This window comes from Scyliorhinus canicula, chromosome 3 (assembly GCF_902713615.1).
Source record: "Scyliorhinus canicula chromosome 3, sScyCan1.1, whole genome shotgun sequence".
NCBI lineage: Eukaryota > Metazoa > Chordata > Chondrichthyes > Carcharhiniformes > Scyliorhinidae > Scyliorhinus > Scyliorhinus canicula.
The window spans coordinates 182,858,712-182,885,141 of NC_052148.1; the positions used below are offsets into that span (position 1 = coordinate 182,858,712).

At 45.9% G+C, this 26,430-nt stretch overlaps 1 protein-coding gene across 18 annotated transcripts in view; it reads right to left on the minus strand.

Moving 5' to 3' along the window:
* Positions 1-10,470: 10,470 nt before the first annotated feature.
* ndst3 (N-deacetylase/N-sulfotransferase (heparan glucosaminyl) 3) overlaps positions 10,471-26,430 on the minus strand; it is a 1,441,915-nt gene continuing 1,425,955 nt past the window's right edge. For all 18 annotated transcript variants that reach the window (XM_038791879.1, XM_038791880.1, XM_038791871.1 and 15 more), the window contains 2 exons: positions 16,439-16,541; positions 10,471-14,491 (listed from right to left, as the gene is read on the minus strand). In XM_038791879.1, the coding sequence (XP_038647807.1) occupies positions 14,369-14,491; positions 16,439-16,541 (226 nt within the window). In that variant the 3' untranslated portion in view covers positions 10,471-14,368. The remainder of the gene's footprint in view (positions 14,492-16,438; positions 16,542-26,430) is intronic.

Here is a 26,430-nt window from a genome sequence, read left to right on the forward strand (position 1 = left end):
CAAATGTTGTCCCCTTGTTCAAGAAAGGGAGTAGAGACAACCCTGGTAATTATAGACCTGTGAGCCTTACTTCGGTTGTGGGTAAAATGTTGGAAAAGGTTATAAGAGATAGGGTTTATAATCATCTTGAAAAGAACAAGTTGATTAGCGATAGTCAACACGGTTTTGTGAAGGGTAGGTCATGCCTCACAAACCTTATTGAGTTTTTTGAGAAGGTGACCAAACAGGTGGATCAGGGTAAAGCTGTTGATGTGGTGTATATGGATTTCAGTAAGGCGTTTGATAAGGTTCCCCACGGTAGGCTATTGCAGAAAATAAGGAAGTATGGAATTGAAGGTGATTTAGCGGTTTGGATCAGTAATTGGCTAGCTGAAAGAAGACAGAGGGCGGTGGTTGATGGCAAATGTTCATCCTGGAGTTCAGTTACTAGTGGTGTACCCCAAGGATCTGTTTTGGGGCCACTGCTGTTTGTCATTTTTATAAATGACCTGGAAGAGGGTGTAGAAGGGTGGGTTAGTAAATTTGCAGATGACACGAAGGTCGGTGGAGTTGTGGATAGTGCTGAAGGATGTTATAGGATACAGAGGGACATAGATAAGCTGCAGAGCTGGGCTGAGAGGTGGCAGATGGAGTTTAATGCGGAAAAGTGTGAGGTGGTTCACTTTGGAAGGAGTAACAGGAATGCAGAGTACTGGGCTAATGGCAAGATTCTTGGTAGTGTAGATGAACAGAGAGATCTCGGCATCCAGGTACATAAATCCCTGAAAGTTGCCACCCAGGTTAATAGGGCTGTTAAGAAGGCATATGGGGCGAAAATTCTCCGCCCCCCACGACGGGTGGGAGAATAGCGGGAGGGCCTTCCCGACATTTTTCCCGCCCTCCGCTATTCTCCCACCCCCCCGCCGAAGTCCCGACCCGAATCGCTGCCGCCGTTTTTTTACGGCCGGCAGCGATTCACAGCTGTTAGATGGGCCGAAGTCCCAGCCCTTTCCGCCGTTTTCACGAACGGCAAACACACCTGGTCTTGCCGTTCGTAAAATCGGCGTCACCAACTCGCTTTTTATAACCATGGCACCGATTGGCACGGCAGTACCACGGCCGTGCCAAGGGTACCATGGGCCTGCGATCGGTGGGCACCGATCGCGGGCAGCGGGCCCGATGCCCGCGCACTACTTGTCCTTCCGCCGCCCCGCAGTATCCATTCGCGGGGCGGCTGAGGGGCAACCCGGCCCGCGCGGGTTTCGCGCAAAAACGCGATGACGTCACCCGCGCATGCGCGGGTTGGAGTCTTCCAAACTGCGCATGCGCGGCTGACGTCATATGACGCGTCAGCCGGCGCTAACTCCGGTAAGCGGGCTTAACGATTTTCGTTAAGCCCGTCTTGCCGGAGCCTACGGCGTCGGGCTGCTAGCCCCGACCGGGGACCAGAATCGGTCCCCCGTCGGGAAGGGGCGCGCTGCCGTAAAACCCGCCCGGGTTTTACGGCAGCTTTACGATTTCTCCCATTTTGGGAGAATCTCGCCCATGGTGTGCTAGCCTTTATAAGCAGGGGGATTGAGTTTCGGAACCACAAGGTCATTCTGCAGCTGTACATAACTCTGGTGCGGCCGCACCTGGAGTACTGCGTGCAGTTCTGGTCACCACATTAGAGGAAGGATGTGGAAGCTTTGGAAAGGGTTCAGAGGAGATTTACTAGGATGTTGCCTGGTATGGAGGGAAGGTCTTACGAGGAAAGGCTCAGGGAATTGAGGTTGTTTTCGTTAGAGAGGAGAAGGCTGAGAGGTGACTTAATAGAGACATATAAGATAGTCAGAGGGTTAGATAGGGTGGACAGTGAGAGTCTTTTTCCTCGGATGGTGATGACCAACACGAGGGGACATAGCTTTAAATTGAGGGGTGATAGATATAGGACAGATGTCAGAGGCAGTTTCTTTACTCAGAGAGTAGTAGGGGTGTGGAACGCCCTGCCTGCAACAGTAGTAGACTCGCCAACTTTAAGGGCATTTAAGTGGTCACTGGATAGACATATGGATGAAAATGGAATAGTGTAGGTCAGATAGGTTTCAGATGGTTTCACAGGTCGGCGCAACATCGAGGGCCGAAGGGCCCGTACTGCGCTGTAGTGTTCTATGTTCTATATTCTAACCCTGTTCTGTCTGCTTCCTCACAGCATACCGCTGCTTCCAGTTCCCATATTATTGCTTTACAGACAGTTTAACTCATTTGTAATAGCAGCCTCTCTACTTTATTTTTAGCGCCTTTTTTGAACATTCCTTTTTTATAACTTGATTTATTCTGACCATTGCTGTCCTCTCTTAGTGTGTCCCATCCTCCCTTTGCCTGTTTTGTTAACAGCACAGGGCCTCACAGAAGAACCGAATGTTATTTGTTACTAAATTGACTACACACTTTGGAACCTTGACTGATTTTTATCTCCTGATCCATGGGTTGTTGAGATTGATTCAACCTTCTTGCTCTGTATTGTTCAGCTACTTGCAGAATTAACCCACCAAAGGAGAGGTCTACTGTGTAGTTCAACACCAGCCAATCAAATAATACAATGGGCGTGATTTAAATTGTTAAAGAGTCTTGTTTCAACTTCGCTATCAAACGGGACACTTGTTTTTTTTCTGGTCTTGATGAGAATGCCCCACCGAGGCCAAACTTGCCTCACTTACTGCACTCAAGCTCAGCTCGTCAGTGCAGGAAGAGATCGGGGCGCCATTTTTAAATGCCACATCAATTTCTCAACACCAAGGTGCTCGGCTGATAGTGCCAAGGTGCCAGTGGAAATGCCATGGTTCCATCTTGTCCGACTAGCCAGGGGTCTCTGATGGCCTGGGGAACCACCCAGGTGCCGTTACACCTGGCCCACGTTTGTGTGGACCAGTGTGAAATGGCGTTCGTTCCCGGGCCTTGGGTGAGTCTCGGCTGGCGAGCGCGTGATTCAGAACGCGACGTCTCGCGAAATCTCATTTGATCTTGAGGGGTGTCCCAAGCATCGCAAATCCCGTGAAACCCTTTCGCGATATTTAACGGCCAGGTCGTGTCACCTAGCTGGGCGTGAGACGAGGCCATTTGATCGCATCCAATGTAAATTCAATGAGAAAATTAGCTATAATTTGAACAGCATTCAATGCAATATTTTTCAGATTTAAAGGAAAAAATAAGAAGCAATGAATCAAATGAAACAGTTGATTTATTTATTTTACACAGGCTGTTTGTCATCAAACTAGATACAGGTTATTAAACTGTTGTACACAAACCAATAGAGTACCAGAATTGACTTCCAGATAGTCTAATGTACATACACACCTATTTGCACTACACCGATGGTCTCAATAATACATTTTGTTTTGATCCCAACTCCTCCAGCACACAGACATGACTGCAAATATACATTTTTATATACAGCACATTTGTGTATATCAGACCTTAAGCCAGAATATCTAACCACCTTGAAAAGGTATTGATGTTCAAAACTAGAAGGTTTAACCAAACAGAAAGTCACGGCAAAGTGCAGAATTTAGTATGTAGGAGAAAAAAACCCAAATGTAATTAATTAACATGTCTGATATAAAATTCAACAATTATTCTCACGTTTTAATTTTAGTAAATGACAGCAACAGAATAAATACATAATGAGTTGTAAAAAACTGTTTATAATGCTAAATCATTTGGAACTTTATTTGTGTTTACCTCGGATTTAAAAAAAATGCTGGGTTGAAAAGGGATCGAGATAATGCTCAAACTAAATATGAAAAAGTACACAATTGTCACAAAAAATAAATTATCACAACGCCTCTAAGCTGCTTTCGAGATCAATAAAAAACAACTTCCACTTGGATGTCCTGTAGCAAATCATGTGTGGAATACAATGGAATGCACAAAGTGATTGACAGATTCAACATGGATTTTTACTCAATCTGTATGTACTAATATCAGAGTTAGAATGGAAACCTATGAATTGTAGTGGAGATTTACGTTCTCACCAAAGAGTGTTAGTTCTCCTTTTAATAATGTCATATCCCCTTGTATGTTTGATTCTGCTGTTCGTTGCTTGCTAACCTCCTCATAGTTTCATTCATCTGTTATGTCGGTGCCAATAATGGTGCTGCTAAATTGTTGGCAATGATATAACTAACTGAACCAGTACAGTATGGCACTGATCTGCTACTAGCAGAAAGACACCCAAAAGGTCATCCTGCACTTCTTTCATTCCTACAGCAATTTTCAAATTGCAACATATCATAGGAGCCAAATTTGCTACATTTAAAAAATATAAGTCAGCTCCTGGTAAAATCAATTATAGAAAATATTTTGCAAACATTGATACTTTAACAAAATATTGGACATTAGGATAATACTTAGCAGCGAATTCTTAGCAGTGTCAATATTCATATCTTGTGCAGCATGAACATATGTATTATGTCTTATGGGATTATGTCAGGACACAGGGTGGCACGGTAGCGCAGTGGTTAGCACAATTGCTTCCCAGCTCCAGGGTCCCAGGTTCGATTCCCAACTTGGGTCACCATCTGTGCGGATTCTGCACATTCTCCCTGTGTCTGTGTGGGTTTCCTCCGGGTGCTCCGGTTTCCTCCCACAGTCCAAATATGTGCAGATTAGGTGGATTGGCCATGATAAATTGCCCTTAGTATTTGATATATCTGATGCATAGATCTGGTTTGTATTCCTTTGATATTGAGGGCTGATCTCATCAAAGTGTTTGTGAACAGTAAGAGTATTTCTTCTGGTGGAAAAATCCAGAACAAGAGGGCCTAATTTAAAAATTAAATTTCAGGCAATTTAGGAGTGAAAGCAGGAACCATCTACAGAATTCTCCGTCGGCGGGGTCTTCCGTTTCGTCGGCAGCGCCCACGGATTTACCAGTGGGTTGGGAGTGGTCACAATGGGAAACCCTATTGGCCGACTGCCGGGATGGAGGATCCTACTGCTGGCGGGGGTGCACTGTGCCAGGTTCTAACAGGATGGAGAATCCCGCCCAAGATTTCCGTGCAAAAAGCAGTGGAAATCTGGATTATTTTCCACGAAAGGCATTGGACAGTGGGTAAACTGAATTTTTAAGACGAAGGTTGACGGATTTTTGCTCAGTAAAAGTATCATGGGCTATGGAGCAAGGGTGGGTTAATGGAGTTGAGATGCGGATTAGTCCTGATCGGACTGAATAGTGGACATACTCAAAGCGCTGAATGATTTATTTATTCCTGTTTCTCGGTATTCCAGCGCATACTACCTTTTTGATCTGCAGGAAAAGGTGCAAGTGATAATATTCTCATGCTTGCTCCTCACCAACATATATTCCACACATTTAAATTAATTAATTGCCATGTCATGTTGAAATCTCCCATCACATGGTTGGCAGGCAAGGCTCTCATTTAACCTTTTTTTTTCAAACAATATTCAATGAGATGATTGCTGTATGTTTTGTTTGGTTGAACACAAATTTCAATAGATATTTTACTTTCATGTCAAAGGTGGTATTGAATAATTGTGATATGAAGGAATAAAGCAAAATGATAACGGAACAGTTTATAATCATGGTAAAGTTACAGCACAGAAGGAGGCCATTAGGCCCACCTTATCCATGCCAGCTTGAGGACACCCAGATGCCCTTTCTAATCCCAACCTCCTGCACCCGGTCCATAGCCCTGTAGCTTACAGCACTTAAGGTGCAGATCCAGGTACCTTTTAAAATAGTTTAGGGTCTCTGCCTACACCACCAACTCGGGCAGCAAATTCCAGACTACCACCACCTACCCTCTGTGTAAAAACGTTTTTTCCTCATGTTCCCTCTACACCTGCTGCCACTTATCTTAAATTGATGTCCCCTGATTCTTGGGCTCAAGCATGGCATATTCGGAACCTGAATGGACTGCTTCTTCCCTACCGGAATCGAAAGAAGTTGCTCAGATCCTCGCTAAAGAAACAATACAACAGATGACACCGAGTTCGGGTGATGTGGGCAGCCACCTTCTGAAGAAGATTGCAGAAAGATAGTTACCGCAACAAAGAGCTACTTTTATACTATAACATTATTAGCAATTCATTTTCAGGACAAAGCAGTTGCTTCGGTTTTCAGACAAGTACTTAGCACATTTGGATGCCATGTATACATGATATTAATACACATGTTAACTGGTTTAAAATAAATGGATTATTATTGAGCCAAATTGCAGAAAAAGGAATGTATTTCATTTGCTAATATAACATTACTTTCTCGGCTGAAGAAAGTGTGGTCGCAAGAAGGATCTTGAAATAAGAATCAAAAATCAAGCATACTATTATGGTAGTTTTGATAATTCACCTTTATAATTGTTGTCTATCTTCTCATGAGGATAAAAATACCTGACAAAATATATTTTAAAATTTACACACATCACGTACACACATATATGCTGGAAAGTGTAAAAACGAAATCCAAAGGCCACTGGGAATAATAATGCACATGACTTGCACTATATCCACTTTTAAAAATTGCTATGACGCCACAATTTATTTATTGATCATGGTTGATAACCCTGTAAGTGGGGTCAATATGAATCTTTCTACGACCCCTCACTCCATGTAGGGAGCTAGGCCCCAAGTAGTATGAGTCAGTGATAGGGTGTAACAATTCTATAACCTGCACTTTCTATGAGCATGGGTCCTCACTGGCAATGTGGAACATTAAAATTAACTGGGCAGCATGGTGGTTAGCACAGTTACTTCACAGCTCCAGGGTCTCATGCCCAATGCCCAGCTTGGGTCGCTGTCTGTGCGGATTCTACACATTCTCCCCATGTCTGCGTGGGTTTCCTCCAGGTGCTCCAGTTTCCTCCCACAGTCCAAAGATGTGCAGGTTAGGTGGATTGGCCATGATAAATTGCCTTTAGTGTCCACAAAAGTGGTCGCTGGGTTACGGGGTGGGGTGGGGTGTGGGTGCTCTTTCCAAAGGCTGATGCAGACTCGATGGGCCGAATGGCTTCCTTCTGCACTGTAAATTCGATGATTCTATGAAAATGTGCTTCAGGTAAGAAAGATAGATATATTTTACAATAAAAGGGCTATACAAATGCTGCCTATTGTTGCTGACATTAAATCTGTGGAATCTTCACTCAGTAATCATTCATGTAGGCTTTGGGAAGAATTTTACAGCCCTTTTGTGGAGATGGCAGGACTGGAAAATACGGCAAACCGTTCAAAAGTCCATCGACCTGGCCGTGTCTGGAAGGCCCCGCCCATAGGAAGGGCCATACAGTTCAGTCCTTTATGTATTTAGCATGATTATATCTTTGCTACATTTTCACCGTTTTTAAAATGTGCTTTCTAAACAGTGACAGACTCCCTCGGGATCATGCATACTATTTTGAGTGAGCAAAACTACCAATTGCCATTTTCCAAATTTTGAGAAAAATTCTCCAGCTTTTATTTGATTCAATGTGAATGAAACAATAAATTAAGTTCAAACAATTAAGATTAATGCTGGAAAAATAATGGCTGAATGAATGTTGGAAGGCTCAGTTTATGGGCAGCAAAATAAAGATGACATAACCTGACTCCTGAGAGAGTAATGTCAGTCTGTCGGCAGCCCACTATGTGATGTTAGGGTTTCGTTTAATGGAGCTGTTTCTACGGGCGGAATCTTGCTGAGGCGTTGGGGATACATCTCATGTGCTAGGTGGAGAGCTGAGCTACACCCCAATCAGGCAATGCTGAGCTCAGTGAAGGACCTTTACTTGAATCAAGATCCCAGGGCCAGAAGTCTCATCTCGCGAGAGCTGGCAGCCGATTAGAGGGCGGTAGCTAGTCAATCAGGAGGCTGTGATTGCTTCCGGAAGGACAAGCACCAGAGATCTGGGATCGCAGAACCAGGCCACTGGTACGTAATGTAGAGGTCACGAGGAGAGGAGGAGAGGTGGGGGAGAAATAATGGGGGGGGGGGGGGGGGGGGGGGTGGCTCTCAGTAGCATTGAGTGCCTTTGATCAAGAGAATATCTCAGAGATGAGAAGCTGGCCGCAGTTTCATTTGTTGTGTAGGCTGTATGGTAATAGGCCTGAAGCTGGGTTGGTACCAGTGGTGGGCGGTGAGGCCTGCAAGTGCTCATTAATCGGCCACTTAAGGGCCTCAGTTGGCCATGGGCAGGAAGGTTCACCATGGACATTCCAGCTCGGAATTTAATTGTGGCAGAGGTAGGAAGGCGGCAGGATCTGGCCCACCCTGCCTAAATAAATGCCCTTCCTGCCTCTAATCCCGCCATCAGAGAGAACACAGGATTCTGGCTTTGTTCTAATATTTTGGGGACTCTCAACTATTCTGATATGTACACTGGCAAGTCAAACTTCCCACTGCAAATGCATAATTGATAATTAACCCAAAATAGGATAATGGCCCCCAAATATCCGGGTTCCCAAGCGTCGCATTTACAGGGCACTCCTAGGATGTGCTGGGAATCCCTCTCGGAAGTTTCCACGTCAGGGTTTACCTGCCTCTGGACAATTGTGCTGGACTGTGAATCATCCGACAGAAGCGATTTAAATTCCTAACGTTGGATGGTTCTGCCAGTTTTCCCCTATAGCTACTCTGAAAGAGTCAAATGGAAAAAAAACTTCTAACTCCAGAGTAACTATTTAAACACCCAGACCCAGCCTTGCACTGGACACCTCCACACACACAACCCCCAGGGGACCCACCACCCAACATACACCCTTCCCCACCAGCACCCCCCCCCCCCCCCACCCCCCGACCAGGCTGAACCCCCCTCCACACCCCCACCCTACCCGACACGCCTTCCTGGTGCAACCCAGTCCAACTTTCCTCTCCCGAACTAGCCCCACTTCGCAGACCAATGCCAACCCACCCCATTCCCTAAGCTTTAAAACTTACCTGCTCCCTGTAAACTGTCACTTTAAATCTCCCCAACTGTCGTGAGTGGAGTGATCTCTCCGCGCCCCAGTTACTCCATGACAAACAAAATGCTGCCAGGGTCCAACTTTGCTGCTCCTGTCTCACCCAGCTTCTGAGGGAGGTTGGACAAGACAGGGACTTAGAAATCCCACTGCAGGTAAGTCCATTGAGTGGCAATTCTCTGGAGATTGCCACTTTGTAGAAGTTATGGGCCAATGTGGTTTTTCCACTAACAAGTGGTGGAAGATACCATCTTGATTAGTACTCTGTTGGAGGAATCGTCTAAGGGCTGTTCAAAGATCACACTTTAAAAAAATCCTTGGAATGTGAGGAAGGTCAGCATTTATTGCCAATATCCAATGGCCCTTGAAGAGGTGGTGGTGAGTCACCGGCTAGAACAGCCTGCAGTCCATGTGGTGCTTTTTGTTTGTCAGTGTTTGATACAACATTTTAGGGGACAGTTCAAAGTCAACTGCATTGTGGACCTGGGGTCACATCTACACCAAACCAGGTAAGGACGACAGATTACCTTCTCTGAAGAACATGAGCGAAGAAAAGATGTGCTTTTACAACCATCAAATAACTCCACCATTATTAATGAGAATACAGATTTATTAATTTAATTTAAATTCTATCAGCTGTCATGGTGCCGAGACTTGAACTCATAGGCGGGATTCTCCCGTTCCCAGCGGGACGGAGTGGCGTGAACCACTCCGGCGTTGGCCCGACCCAAAGGTGAGGAATCCTCCTTCAGGGGATAGGCCGGCACCGGAGTGGTTTGCGCCCCGCCGGCCGGCGTGGGAGGCCTTTGTCACCAGGCCAGCTAGGGTCGAAGGTACTCTACCGGCCGGCGCGGGTCCGCACATGCGCGGGAGCGTCAGCGGTTGCTGACGTCATCCCCGCGCATGAGCGGAGGGGGGGGGTTCACCTACGCATCGGCCATTGCGGAGGCTGACACGGCAGGCGCGTAGGAAAGTGTGCCCCCATGGCACAGGCCCGCCCGCGGATCAGAGGGCCCTGATTGCGGGCCAGGCCACCGTGGGGGAACCCCCCCCCCTCAGGATCCCGGAGCCCGCCCGCACCGCCAGGTCCCGCCGGTCGAAGGAACCTAGTCTAATTTACGCCGGCGGGACTGGCAAAGAACGAGCGGTACTTCGGCCCATTGGGGGTTGGAGAATCGCCGTGGGGAGCCGCTGCGAGTGGCCGCCGACCGGCGCAGTGCGATTCCCGCCTCCGCCGAATCTCCGGTGCCGGAGAATTTGACGGCCGGCGGGGGCTGGATACATGCCATCCCATGCCGATTCTTCGACCCGGCGGGGGGGGTTATAGAATTTACAGTGCAGAAGGAAGCCATTCGGCCCATCGAGTCTGCACTGGCACTTACAAAGAGCAACTGACTCAAACCCACATATCTACCCTATCCCCGCAACCCCCACTTAACCTTTTTGGACACTTACGGGCAATTTAGCATGGCCAATCTACCTAACCCGCACATCTTTGGACTGTGGGAGGAAACCGGAGCACCCGGAGGAAATCCGCGCACAAACATGGAGAATGTGCAGACTCCGCACAGACAGTGACCCAGTTGGGAATCGAACCTGGGACAGTGGAGCTGTGAAGCAATTGCCCTAACCACTATGCTACCGTGCACTATGAATCCCGCCCCATATTTCTCCAGATTATTCATGCTGCCCGCTGGATTACTAGCCAAGAAACATTATAGGATCATAGAATCCCTACAGTGCAGAAGGAGGCCATTCAGCCCATCAAGTCTGCACCAGCTCTTGTTCTGTTAGAGCACCCTACCTATGCACAATCCTCCGCTCCTATCCTCGCAACCCCACCTAACTGCTGGGCAATATTAGTAAGGCCAATTCACATAACCTGCACATCTTTGATCTTTGGGAGGAAACTGGAGCCCCCAGAGGAATGCACGCAGACATGGGAAGAAAGTGCAAACTCCACACAGTAGCCCGAGGTTGGAATCAAACCCGGGTCACTGGTGCTGTGAGGCAGCAGTGCTTACCACTGTGCCACCGTGCCTGATTGTCGAGCTAGCCTGCTTTTTAAAGATTGTTTTCAATGTAAATCCATTTGTTTATATTGGGGAATATAAATTATATTGGTACAGGAGATGTTGGAAAGTGTAATAAAAGCGATCTGGAATATTTGCTGCTCTGACTGTCTGCCTTTTAAAGATTCTTTATGAAATCTTATCCGTGTGAAATATGGCAACATCTGTGCCCTGTCTTTCAACAGCCATAAATGATACATCACAAAATTCTACCCCCAGGCTAAATAACTATCTTTAATAGCAACAGAACAAAATTCTGGGTAAGAAAAATCACATTTGTAGCAGTTACTGAAGTAAAACGTGTTGGGACAGTGTAAACAAAATATTATAGCGTTTCTAAATTCAATGAGATAAATATTACTGATCAAACCATTTTCAACATTGTAGCTCTAACTCTGTCACTGTCCAAACATATTTATGTGAATTGAAAAGGATATAATTTCATTTGCATCCTGTGCTATTCAAAGATGATTTAAGAGACTGAGCCAGATTAATTTAGTTGTTATCGTCCTGAGGGCAGCAAACTGTATTAATATTTAAGACTTGACATCTCTTATACATCAGGCATGTACATATCTGAAGCAAAATAAAACCATACGTTAAACCAATGACAGCCAGTGCCTATAGTTCAAAATATACAGCTATTTGGAGTGCTGTAGATTGTTCCTGCGCCAATGACCACTGTTTTATTGACAGACCAGGAACAGAATAACTACAAAAAGGTAATGGAATGGCACAGTTGTTGTTTTGCAGTTACTCTAGGCCTACAGGTTCTATGGTAGATAAGAGGTAATTTCATCTTTGAGTCTTCAAGTTCAAATAACTTTTGGATGTGTTTCCTCTGCTGGGTTCACATACCTGGGAATTTATGGGAGATATGCTATTGTGTGACTGCTGCTGAATTACTTGCTGCTTGCAGCAAAAAGCTGGTACAGGTATATGGATTACCTGGAGTGCAATAGGGATCTGGAGGTGTTCACATCTGTCAAGGGCTCTGCACTTTGAAACACCGATCACAGATCTATGCAAGACTCTATGCTATTGCTTTCAAGTGCTTTGAGGCAAAATGGGGAAAGGTTGGAGATCAAGAATGAAAGACAACATCGCAGCATTTATCTGCAATTGCAGTTTTGGAACCTCCTTTAAACAAAGATTCTTCATGGGGCATTTAAGAAAAATAGGAGCATTTAAAAAAAAAACTTTCTCCTTTTTTGCTTCAGAACCTGGCTGCAGCAGAACTGAAAGGCAGCAGTTACTAGTCCACCTCAACTAGGGCAGCATGGTAGCGTAGTGGTTAGCGCTATGGCTTCACAGCGCCAGGGTCCCAGGTTCAATTCCTGCTTGGGTCATTGTCTGTGTGGAGTCTGAACGTTCTTTCTGTGGGTTTCCTCCGAGTGCTCCAGTTTCCTCCCACAGTCCAAAGATGTGCAGGTTAGGTGGATTGGCCATGCTAAATTGCCCTTAGGTTAGATGGGTAGCAGGTGTGGGCTTAAGTAGGGTGCTCTTTCCAACTCAATGGGCTGAATGGCCTCCTTCTGCACTGTAAATTCTATGTAACTTACTACTTGCTGTTTAGATGGTTTAATTTTCCAGATGGATTCCTTTTAGATTCCAAGTCCACTTTCTGTCTCTGCCTAACTGAACACCCCCAGTTACTGTTCCAGTCCACCAACCATGGTTGGTACAAACTGAAAGGTGTCCATTTCCAGCAACTTTGTAAGTAATCCATAGTTGCTGTCAGTTAAAGCTGAATTGTGCTTTTGAATGTTTTTTGTTCTGGCAGTCCCTTGTGGGCTTTCCACTTTAACAGATTTGAAAATTGATGTGCTCACTGTAGGATCCGCATTGAAGTTAATGTTGCTCCACAGTTTTTGTGTTCCCAATGAAAAATACATTTTCCATCTAATCTGCTGCTGCAGTGCCTTGGCGAGCAGCTGTACTGTCCAGCATCTTATCTCCAGTTTGGCAGGTTGCCTCTTGTTTGCTCTGACAGCTTGGGGGCTACATGATAACAAGATGGGCCCCATGCTGACTATTCAGGACAGCTGCAGAGCACACCTTCCACCCATTTGTCACGTGCAGACAAAGAGAAACCCCAATAGCTTTCACTTCACAATATCAGGTCTTAGTTAAGTAACTGCTCATCAAAGCTACCAATCTCAGCACACGAGAGGCTAAACAGATATGTCTTTTCATTTTTCACAGTGTCTGAGTGAATCATGAGTGCCCACAAGTCCATATCTACAATGCTGTAGTGTAGCTTGCACAAACCTTTTTCTTTGCTGCAACACACACTGACATCCTGACCTTCTGGAAAGAGACATCATTGAGTCAAAAGAATGGACCACTAGCTATTTGTACAAACCCTCAGTTGTATGCACGTCTGGGAGAGAGGGATATACTGATCATCCAACACAATTACACTTGGTTCAGAGAAAGTGCACTCACTGATATTCCTGTCCTAACAGAGCAGGAGAACGTTTTTCCAGTAGTTGCTAGAGGATTGCAAGATTGTTCTTATTTTGTGCCTTTTGTATGCTTTATTATTGATGACCATATCACCAAATACTATTCCGAAATGAGACACAAAGAATCATTAATGATGGTCAGCTAATCAACCTCACTTCCCTCTCAGACGTGTTCACCTGTGAGTTAGCAGGTTCACTTCTGAGGAACTGTTGCATCAGCACTAAACCTAAATTAAGGTTAGGGTTAGGATCCTGGGGATAGGATAAGGGAATAATAAGGGGATAATAGGGTAAGGATACTGATTTCACAGGCAAATTATGTGGCGGGTAGTTGGTCATCAGTTTAAACTGTAATTTCTTAATATCCAAACCAAAATGATTGGAAACTCCACTGATTTTAAATACAAGTTTATAATGGCAAGATTATGATATTGGATTAATTTAAATGCATGGCAGTAAAAGTAACATAGTGCAATTTTTTTTCCCACCGCAGGTACCAGACAGTTAACCAGCACTGCACTGGTTTCATTTACAAAAAAACACTCACATTTTTCTGTCCTTACAGTAAGTCATTTAATCCTCAGAAAAGGGAGGGGAGGGTTGGTGGGTGGGTGGGGAAAAAGGGAGGGGCGAGTTGGTGGGGGGGTGCAAACGGAACCCTGACTTAACGTCACCAGTTAACATATAACTCAACCACAGACCGTTGACCCACATTTCCTTGACTGCTGTCAACTTCACAATACCACATGCCAGCATATGGAAAGATCAACAAATACTTTCTGTTTGTAGAGGTATAGTAGAAAGTTGCTTTTTTATTTGACAGTCACTCCTAACTTAGGAGATGGACTTGGTCAGGGTGCTGTGTGTTGGGACTGATCAGAGAGCAATTGTTATTTGCTTCCAGCTTTCCAACAACAACTATCTCATCACTTTTTGCAGTTCTTCCCTCAGCCAAGATGGCAATGGCAGGCCCAGTCGATAGAACAGCTTGGACAGTTCAACATTGTGGTCCTTGTAGTATCGTGAGAGGAATGTTCTGGACTACAAAGGGGAAAAAAGGACAAACAGAAATATATAATTAAATCAAAATTAGCAGTCCATGTTTCAGCTTATACCAAAAAACAGGAGTGCCTGATTTATCCACATTATAAAGCATTAACATTTTTTTCCAGAAAAAGGTAATTAGGGCACCACATTACATACACATTCATTTTCTGCAACATTGATGCACCACATGGAGATTTTGCTTTATTCTTTTGAGGTGCAAATGTGGTCCAGGAATTGGTGAGACTGACTTCTGTGCAAGAAGATCAGGCAAAATTGGTCTATCAGTGGCCCAGGAGTTCGCAGTTGGGAAGAAACTGTGGTGGGGACACTAACACCAGGCTCGGCAATAGGGTAGTAGTGGTTGGGGTAATAGGAGATCAGGAAGTGCAGTGTCAATGCGGATTCAGGATAAGTGCTCACTCTGGTTCCATGTTCAGGTGGAAAAGGCTGCTTTTTATACTTTTTTTTGGTGACAGTCTCCAGAGGTCTTTTTGAGGATCACCAGTTTTAAAATGCTCACCGCTCACAAGGCCAGTGGCATTGGCTTCCATTCCCTCCTCCCTGCACTGACGGAGATCCAAGATAACACTTGTCGGAAGACAGGCATCTTAATGAAATGCCCAGGCTTTCTGGTAGGGTCAGGATGAAAAGGTGATCCAAAGAGAAACTGGAGTCCTCCAATGAATGACCTCAAAGAAAGTTCCTATGTTTCAGGATGAATAAGACTGGTTTCCTTATTCCAAGATTGTCATGGTGAAAATAATACCATTATTATGATTATATCAGGTACAGCTTTATTTACTGTAATATGAGGCATGGTAGTAGTCGTGGTTATGTTACTGGACTAAGTCTTTCAAAGGCGTGGCTCATGTATCCAAAAAATGATAGCAGTTTGGGAATTTGAATTAATAATAATCTTTATTATTGTCACAAGTAGCACTGAGCACTGCAATGAAGTTACTGTGAAAAGCCCCTAGTCACCACTTTCTGCCGCCTGTTCAAGTGCACGGAGGGAGAATTCAAAATGCCCAAATCACCTTTCAGGACTTGTGGGAAGAAACCGGAGCTCCCGAAGGAAACCCACACAGACATGGGGAGAACGTGCAGGCTCCGCTCAAGACAGTGACCCAAGCAGGAATCGAACCTGAGACCCTGGCACTGTGAAGCCAAAGTGCTAACCACTGTGCTACTGTGCTGCCCATATACATTGTGATAAAACTCAGTGGAATTCAGTGTAATAAAACATCTGGAAATATAGCGTAAAGTGAGGCTGTTGGGATTGTTGTGAAAATCCAACTGCTCACTAATGTCCTTCAGGGGAGGAAACGGGCTATCCTTATTCAGTCTTTCCTGTATGTAATTCCAGTCTTATATTATTAACTTTTAAGGGAAACTAGACATGGCCAATAATCGACAGCCTCGCAGGAGAATGACAGTAAGAAAAAGTAACTAGAACAAACACCAAGCAAAAGCAAAATACTGCAGGTGCTGGAAAACATAAATGCTGGAAATACTGACCAGGTCAACGTACAAGGTGGGGGAGGAGGTTAATATTGGGTCACAACCATATCCCAGAAATACCAGAATGGGAACCTAACCTCCCCATTAATGTTGGGACATTACTTTTTATCCTGGCACTACCTGTTTGATTGGGGGCTATTCAATAACATTAGTTTGAGAATTTTATAATCCTAGAGCTTTGCCAGTGTCGTTATTTATTCTACCCAAGTCTGAATCCTTGTAACAGATAAAATGGCAGATCTACTGTCTATGATTTTCAGATGTGCATTTGAGGCTTGCAAGGTACCTCACAGTGTGAAATGATTGAGAAAATCTTCCCATGCAGTTTCTGTGTTCACAGAGGTCTGTGATGTAAATTAAGAAAGCATTGGATTACATTTGTATTAGGATTAGGCTGCTGCTTTTATTAAACAGTAATACCTCTAAATCCATCGCTGGATACCTTCTGCCTTTGCTTTTCCCCAGACACTTTGTCTTCCCTCCTTCAAGCAACTGGCACCAGAAGCCCTTCTGAGGATCAAACCTGAAATGTATAAGACACCCTCTCAGCCATTTGTGTCTAACATTAGCTACATTTATAGAATCCCTCTGGGGATTATTCTTACACTAAAAGCTAATGGAAAAGAAAAAGCAAATAAATCTTCTTAAGCACAACAGGCAATTGCATCAAATCCCCATTTAGAATATGTTATCACTCCTTATTTCATGCTCATATTTCATATTTAGCTTAACAATAATAGGAAGAAAATATCCGACGAAATCAGTTTAGTAAATTGCTTATCCATAAAGTTTATTTAGCTGTTTAAAAGGAAGTGGAGTTCAGTCTAATGGATTTAATCTCCAGACCTTTTATAACTACTGCTGCATCAAAATCTAAGTCCTAAAGATATGCAGTTCTTATTCAGGATAAGCTAATGTCAGCATTGCAATGACAGAAAAATTATGAATCTTGAAGATCTGAAGTAATGGCAGTAAACATCAACGTTGTTAGAGCTGTTGTATGAATTAATCCCCCCAAGGACCTTTCATTCTTATAGCAATGGTTGTGATGAACCTCTACTAAATTATGAATTTGAGTTTTTCAACACATTTTCTCCCCTTCAAATTTGTCCTTTAAATTTTCTAAATTCCTTTCCAAATGTTGACACAGTTATTTCAGTACCTGGATTAGAATGTATTTTATAATACTTGCGCAACAAAATAATAGTGTAATTATTGCATTCCATCAGAAGTTTTGAAGGTTTTTTAATTGTGCGACACTTAGGTTTGTTGCATGAAGTATCCAGGACCATATACATACCGGAAAATTCCTTGGTTCTCCCACTGACACTATCAAATTTCCTGATGGCAATCTTTTTTGAAATGCTGGGCGCGATCGAACGGTCATGTTGTGCCTGAAAGACAACCGGGATCTATCCGCTTCGCAACGCCTTGCGATATCGTGTTAGACGTTGCGATGTGGGTGGGGTCACTTTTTGGCAAATTTGCACATTAGAGCAATATGATTTATCCCCTTCACCTTGGAGATCTCGGGTGAGTGCCATTCAGCACTGGTCTCCACCAAAGAGGACCTACGGAACGGCACTTGTGGGGGTCTCCCAGGGGATCGGAGGTCCCCAGTTGCACACTCTGTGGGCAGGGTGGTACCCCGGCACAGCTGGTGCCACCTGGGCACTCTGGCAGTGTTACCTGGGTGCCAGCCTGGCACTACCAAGGTGCCCAGCTGGCAAGGGACTTATCCAGATGGCAGCGATCGGGCTGTGGGTGCCCTGCATGGGTGTTGGGGGACCCGGTGACCCTCCCATAACCATAACTTGGGGCTGGGTGGGGTCGCTGTGGCTCGGGTTCCAGAGATCAGGATGCTTTAAAAATGGCATCCTGATCTCTCGCTACACTTTCGAGCAGCACTCTTCAGTGCACAAAATGGAGCAGTCTTGGCTGCGCCTTCCCCGCTGAGGCACCCCATCTAAACCGAGTGACATTTGATAGCACTGTGTTTCTCGGCGCTGCGAGTACAGGAAAACACGTGGCTAAACGTGCGCGCTATGGGACTTTACTCCCATTTAGTTAAATCGGGGCCAATATTTCTCAGTACAGCTCCTGTGATGCAAAGAGCAGCATCTGCCAATAAGGTAGAGTGCATTGATTTTACCATGATTGATTACACTCACCAGGCAGGGTCATTTAATTATTGAATGTTATCTGCCAGCTCTAGCAATGCTGAATGCTGGTCTCAATAGTACCACGCATTGCTAATGAGGTTATGGGAGAACATGTAATCCACACACTCAAGATGTCATCATTGTGCTGTTTGAATGCGCCAGTCTGGCAGGGGCAGCAAATTCTAACAACTGATGTCACATTTTGTGGAAAATTCTCGGAATATCCAGTGCTAGCAGGGAGTTGGTGAAATGGCTCACTGACCAATTTGAAGATTGCCCAAAATAGGGAGAATATCCTTGAGGAGATTGTGCCGATAAACTGTCAATGATCCGATAAAGTAATTCTCCTTTGAACAAACATTTATGATCTGCTTGAATGTACCACTGATCCCCACGGGGCAACAGCCAGAGAGATTTGAAGATCTGAAGGGCAGGAAAGTGGATGTGAGGAAAGTTGGATCAGCCATGATCCTATTAAATGGCAGGGCAGGCTCAAGGGGCCAAGTGGCCTACTCCTGTTCCTACTTCTTGCAATGATTAACCTTTCACCACCCCAGAGAGACTTGTGTCAGTTGGGCACTTTCTGAGTGCACACCACTCAGCTGTTCCGGTACATCAGGTGAAGGTAGAACCCCTGAGGGAGCAGACAATTGCAGGACAGTCCAGCCCCAAGTTCTGGAAATGGGGAATCAATAATGGAGATGCAAACACAGAGCCAAGGACTACATGAGGGGCTGTCAGCAACCATCCAGCGTCTGAAGGTGCAGTTGGAGGAGTCCAACTGCCTGCAAGGGGAGGAGACGGTGCTGAGCATGCGTGCCACACAGGCCAACACCGCACTGATGGCATCCATGGTGGAAGCTTTGGGGCAAAGGTATCAGCCATGGGTCAGGATATCCAAGGTCTGGGACACTCAGTATGGGCAGTGGCCGAGGCACAGGACAGGGCTGCCCTGGCACAGGCTGCCATGTGCTAGGGCCACCTGGACATTGCAGCGGCGCTCCAGAGCTTGGTCCAGTCACAATGGGTTACATCTAAGGGTGTCAATGACATTGCCCGGACGCTGACTGACCTGAGCTAGTCCTGGAGGGAGGTGACACAGTTACTGAGTATGCGGCACAGTCCTAGAGGCAGATGGTCCTGAGCATGGAGACACTGGCCAAGATGAGAGCAGGGCCTGCAGGATTGGCGGCATCATTAGTTCGATCCGGCCACGCCCCGGTCCCACAAAGTAGCCTAGGGGCCATCAGGCAACTCGAGGGGGGGGGGAGGAGGAGATGATGAGGCCTGTGCCGGTGACCACAGCACCTCAGACTACCCACCACCCCCTCCCCTGCCTGTCTCTGGCGCATCGAATAGGCAGCAGGCAGAACAGGGTGGCAACACACCACTTGGGACACTAGAGCATCTGCCGGGCCCATCCAGGCGTAGTCTTTCCAGAGGACGGCTGTCAACGGGGACCCATATCACAGGGCGTGAATCACAGCAGGCCGCCTCCACCGCTGATGTACCACCTGGGGATCCACCTAGACGTAGCATTAGGGCCTCTAAGGCCAGGAATGTAGGCACCAGTTAAGTTGGCACTCGTGCAGCCCATAGGATAGCTTGAGGGGCTAGGGCACAAACCTTTATCGTGATGTTCACATGTTATTTTCAAATAAACACTTGTGCACAAACGTTCCAACCTACCAGGGTTCTCTGTTAGAAGGGCGTGAGGGATGGGCTGGGCTGGCTGCAGAGGGGCACTGGGGAGGGGGTGGGGGGAGATGGTTGGATGGTAGAAGTGGTCATGGGCACCAAGGTTGTGCCATGCACATCATTCCGACACCCCACCCCTCCCACATGGCCCCAACCCTCAGCCTCTTAGTACCCACATCTACCACTCCAAGAGTTTGGTGGGATTGTACGAATGGAATGTGTAGGATGGGTGGTTATGGGAGGGGGTGGTTGCTCGGTGGGGTGGGATGTTTGTGTCTTTGGCCAGGCCCTCTAGTCAGTAAACCTGGAGGCGATTAGAGCGTGGCCGTGGCACAAATGTTGTGCAGCCTCCTGCCCAGATCCCATGTCCTGCCTATTATGGCCATCCTCCATATCCTCATTGTCAGACAAGGCCTGGCATTCATCCCCCTCCTCTAACACATCACCCCTCTGCTGCGCGATATTGTGGAGGATGCAGCAGGTCACCACTGTGTGAAACTCTCCTAGTGCTATACTGGAGGACCCCTCCAGAGCAGTCCAGGTTGCTGAACCGCACCTTCAGGATCCCAAAGCACTGCTCGAGAATAGCCCTGGCTGCAGCATGGGCATTGTTGTAGTGGGTCTCCACATCGGTCTGTGGCCTCTGGATAGGTGTCCTCAGCCACGACCACAACGAATAACTACTGCCGCCCAAGAGCCAACCCCGCATACATGGATACGCTTCGAAGATGACAGGAACCGTCGACTGTGCCAGAATGAAAGCATTGTGCACACTGCCCAGTATTGAGCACAAACGTGCATGATATGCAGCTCTTGGTCACACACCAGCTGCATGCTCATTGAGTGAAACCACTTTTGGTTTGCGAAGACCAGCAGGTCATGGGCCAGTGCTCGTAAGGTGACATGCATCCTGTTGATCACCCTTTGGACCCGTGGCATCTCGGCAATAGCATCAAACACTGCTGCCTGGGCAACCTGGTGGGCTCAGTCCACATTGATGTTGATATATTGTGCAGTCCCACCATATCAGGCCTCCGTGACAGCACGGATGCACCTATGCACGCGGTCTGTGAGATCCCAGACAGATCCCCCTCGGAGCTGGGAAGAACCCCGTTGTGGAAAGGTTTCTGGTGACCGTCACCTTGCAGGCCCCTGGGAGTGGATGTCCTCCCCCATACCTCCGCAGTTCCAGGTGCACCATGATCCGGCAGATATGGCGCACTGCCCCCTACTCAACCAGAGTCTTCGATGGCATGCCCGGTCCGACAGATCCTCGAATGACAGGCGCTGTCCGTACACACGAGGCCTGATGTGGTGCCTTCTTCCCATCTCTTCCTTGGCCTGTTGAGCAGCCAGCTCTTCATCCTCACCGGATGGCTCCTGTTCCTGTTGGGCCAAGTTTCGCTGTTGCAGGGTCCTCTCCGAGCAGCTCCTGCTCGCACAACCTAGTGCGTCCCCAGCGCTGTGGCACCCATGATGAAGACCACCATTGCTGGTTGAATTCTGAAGTCCATTGTGCGCAGGGGCTAAAAGGCAGACATGTTAGCATGGTGCGTACCTCCGTTCCCAACCAGGTCCACTGGGCTACATGGTTGACCCAACCTGCACACCAGCCCCTGCCCCAGCATGTCCACGTCCCACCACCCCACCTCCCCCATCCCGCATCTTCACGCCCAGCTCTGGCCATTCCCTTTGGCACTCTTCCCTCTGCCCCATACCCCTGGCCCCAGCACTCGTCCTTGCTGGTAGGCACCTGTTCCTGCTGGCAGGTGTATCGGTGGCTGGCCTATCCATACCAGCAGTATGTTCCAAATCCCTCATCTGATGCCCTCCTGTAGGGACTACTGTGGGTGCCCCTCTTAGGTGAGCTGCATGATGCCTGCTTGTGGGTGGCGCATGGTATTGGAGGGGGTCGGGGGACCCATATGACCGGTGTCACTTTGCGCAACCACAGGCCACGTAAGACGGGTCACCCTGCCCTCATGTCCCATCCTCTGATTACCCACTGCTACTCCCTCCTGACCCTTGCAGACGCCCCCCTTTAAACTTAATGAGAATGTGAAAAGTGCGGCACACATGAATCACGTGCATACTTCATGATTGGTGTTGAAACATCTAAAGATGGTGATGAAGAGACCTTGGGTCTGAGACTACTGATTTCTCAACATGTCCAGTCAATTTGGACAGCAATTGGACTCTAAGAGAATCAAGAGGATTGGGAAATGGGCAGGAAAGTGGATTTGAGATCTTACTAAACAATGGAGCAGGCTTGATTGGACAGATGGCCGACCCTTATTCTGCTCCCACTATTTCTAATTCTCATAGCAAACAAAAACTCCACTGAAATATTGAACTACATAGAACATTCAGAGGAAGATGAGATAAAATTGTGCGGTGCTTGGATTGCAATGCAGCTTGAGTATGATGTCCAATTCTGCTCACCATGAGGGAGACACAGAAGGACTAATATCAGTGCAGAGATGATACCATAAAGCTAATCGCCTATCTACGTTCTAAGAAAGGAAGAGAGGTGTGGTCCTGAAAATTTGGTTGTGCAACATCTGTTTTGTGGATGTAAAGTCTTGGGGCCTACGGCCTATATCCTAGCAACACATAAAACTGAAATTCATATACCACATTCTTTGGTTCAATGGAAGCATCTGGTGGTGGAGAATCTTCAGAATTCTCTCTCCTAGAGGGCTGTGGAAACTCAATCATTCAGCATGTTCAAGACAGAAATGCATAGATTTCTGGACAATGGCATCAAGGGACATGGGGATAGTTGAGAGAAATGGCATTAGAGATAGATGATCAGTCATGATCTGTTTGAATGGTGCAACAGATTTAATGGACCGAATGGCCTACTCCTATTTCTTATGTTCCTTTCCTCCTAATGGAAAATGCCACTCATGCTGTTACTGCATTGTAGCAGCATGAAATGGTTGTTCGCAACACATATTGACCATAATCAAACAGCTTGTTCTTGTAAAACCGAGAACATGTTGTTTGGTGTGTTTTGTTATGCTCTTGACGTAGCATAAGCTGCTTCCTTGATGTGCACTCTGACAAATGAAGGTTCAGACTTGGAGAGGTGTTGTAACTATATGGATTTACATGGTCACTCCTGGTACCATGTTTTGTTATGCTCTTGACGTAGCATAAGCTGCTTCCTTGATATGCACTCTGACAAAGGAAGGTTCTGACTTGGAGATAGCTTTAACACGTTTATTTAAACTGTTAATAATTCTCCTACTTGGATTCGACTCTCCTGTTAATCCTGCTATAGCTATTCAGACTGACAAACCAGTCTGCTACAATCCAGGTGGTGGGTATGATGTGTTTCAAATCAACCCTGTGTACACACTGAATGTCTCCACTGGAAAGAGGAAGATCATGTGTGCTGTGTCCTTTTATATGGTTTGGTATATTGCCCTTCTGTGGTAGTGTCACCTCTGTGTGTATCGTGAATGCCCATTGGTCATGTCCTATCTTACTGACCTATTGGTTGAATGTCTGTGTGTCATGTCTCTGGTGCTCCCTCTAGTGTCTAGCTAGTCTACGTGTACTTACATTAACCCCTTGTGTATTTACAGTGATGCATATCACCACATGGTGTTCAACATTAAATGTGATTTCACAATTGGACAGCGCTTACCGAACAATTCCGAGTGTGCTAACAATCTGTCCTGGTCCACCCAGGTCAACGCTATGACCGAGAAAGCACAACAGCGCCTATACTTTCTCAGGAAACTAAGGAAAGTCGACATGTCAACATTGACTCGTACCAACTTTTACAGATGCACTATAGAAAGCATCCTATCTGGTTGCATCCCAGCCTGGTATGGCAACTGCTCAGCCCAAGACCGTAAGAAACTACAGAGTCGCGAACACTGCCCAATCCATCAGACGAACCTGCTTCCCATCCATTGACTCCATCTACAGCTCCCGCTGCCTGGGGAAAGCAGGCAGCATAATCAAAGACCCCCCCCCCCGCTTACTCACTCTTCCAACTTCTTCCATCAGTCAGGAGATGCAAATGTTTGAGAACACGCACTAACTTATTCCCCGCTGTTACCACACTCCTAAGCCACTGTCTTTTAGACTGATCGGATCTCTTCACATATCTTCTGTACTGAGTAGTACTAAACTCCTGTATACTTCACCCGATGCCGGTGTCTATTTACATTGTGTATTTTATGTTTGCCCTATGTATTTTCTTTTCATGTACAGAATGATCTGTCTGAGCTGTCCGCAGAAGACTATTTTCCACTGTACCTCGGTACACATGGCAATAAACAAATCCAATTACACTAACAACCAATTTAAGATTATCAGTCGGGCCCACTCTTATACTGGCTAGAAGCTACATATAGTCACACAGTGATCTGTCCTCTCTTTAAAAAAAAGCTGTCCAGGCATTCTTCCTTTTACTATTAAATACAAACATGGGAGATGATGGTTCTGTGGTGCATTCCCTATGACAACCATTTAAAATCAGAGTCAATTTGACTTGCTTGAAGTTAAACAAAAGCTTGGGGATAACTGTTTCCTTGTGCAATCTCTATGGCAAAACCTCACCCAATCAGAATCTAATCAGTACCATTTGCTCATGCATGATAAGTAGTTGTTCCCTTTGAAGTTTGATATTATTGAATCTGTCCCACTGTGTGCAAGATGAAAAGCTTTTGTCTTGTTCTGCTCTAGGCGTAGCATAAGCGGCTTCCTTGTGGTGCACTTGACAAAGGAAGGTTCAGACGTGGAGATAACTTCAACACGTTTATTAAGCTATTTACACTTCTACTCGGATTCGCCTTTACTGTTAATCCTGCTATAGCTACTCAGGCTGACTAACCAGTCTACTACAATCCACGCGGTGGGTGTGATGTTGAATCAACCCTGTGTCTGTACTCACTGAGTGTCTCCACTGGAAAGAGGAAGATCATGTGCGTTGTGTCCTTTACATATGGGTTGGTGTAATGCCCTCCTGTGGTGGCGTCACCTCAGTGTGTATCGTGAATGCCCATTGGTTGTGTCCTATCTAACTGCTCTATTGGTTGAGTGTCTGTGTGTCATATCTCTGGTGCTCCCTCTAGTTTCTAGCTAGTCTACATGTATTTACATTAACCCCTTGTGTATTTACAGTGATGCATATCACCACAGCTTTAGCAGCATGTTTCTTTTTTCAGCTAAAATATCATAAATTTTTTGCACATTGTTACTCCTTCAGAAGCACAGTTATTGTTAAAAAGCCATGAAATGTATCACTCAATGTTGGGGCAGAGTTGGATGGTAATTAAGGTAACATGGAGGAATGAACAGTCTGCTAATGCTGTGGTAACCTAGGGAAAGAACTGTTTTTGTGGTGAGTTATCTGCAGATCTTCATGGAGCCAGTGGCGTAGGTCAGCAACAATCTTTCTAGTGAAATCAAACTGGTGATGATAGGGGTCCTCTAATATAGGTGGCCTGGTAGCACAGTGGTTAGCACTGCTGCCTCACAGCACCAGGGACCCAGGTTTGATTTTTATCTTGGGTGACTGTCTGTGAGGAGTTTACACATTCTCCCTGTGACTGCGTGGGTTTCCTCCAGGTGTTCCAGCTTCCTTCCACAGTCCAAACATATACAGGTTAGGTGGATTGGCCATGCTAAATTGCCCCTTAAGTGTCCAAAAGGTTGGATGGAGTTACGGGGAGAGGGTGTTCTTTCGGAGAGTTGGTGCCGACCTAATAGCCCGAATGTTCTCCATCTGCACTGAAAAGATTCTATGATTCTATTCTATGATAGTGAACCAGGATACATACATAGGGTATATAGTCAAACAGGCCATTTGATCCAACGGTCCATACGTGTGTTAATGATCCACTTGAGCCTCTGCCCATCTTCCCTCATGTGAATCCCCTATCATCAGCCTCTATTCCCTTTTCTCTCACATAGAAGACTAGCTTTCTCTTAAATGTTTCTCAACTATTTGTTTCACCTACTCCCTATGGTCACAAGTTCTACATAATTCCCACACCCTGGGTAAAGAATTCCCTGTTGGATTGTTAACTATCATATATTGATGGCCTCTAGTTACGCTCTTCCCCATTCTCAGGGGAAACATTCTCTCTGTATCCACTCTATCAAAACCTTTCCTAATTTTAAAGATTTATTAGGAATGTTGGAGTTTTCAATTACAGTTCCTGCAGTACTAATGGGTTTTTGTACTTCATAAACAAGTCCTCATGAACAACAGATTGTGAGCAAAGTTAGTGGTTACAGAATAAAAGGAACAGTAGCAACATGGATATGAAATTGGCTGAGTGACTGGAAACATAGGATAGCGGTGAATTTTTTTTCGGAATGTCGGAAGGTGTACCCCTGGGTTGGTTTTAGGACCCCTGCTCTTACTGACAGGTCAGGTATCTTTTAACTGTTAATCTGAATTGGAACACATGCAAAAACTGCAATTATTTTGTACCTCATTGGCCTTTAGTGCGGGAAGTCTCTGTAACCCGAGCCAACACAAACCCAGCCAGCCGCACCCAGCCTTTAGCAAGGGAAGTCTAGTTG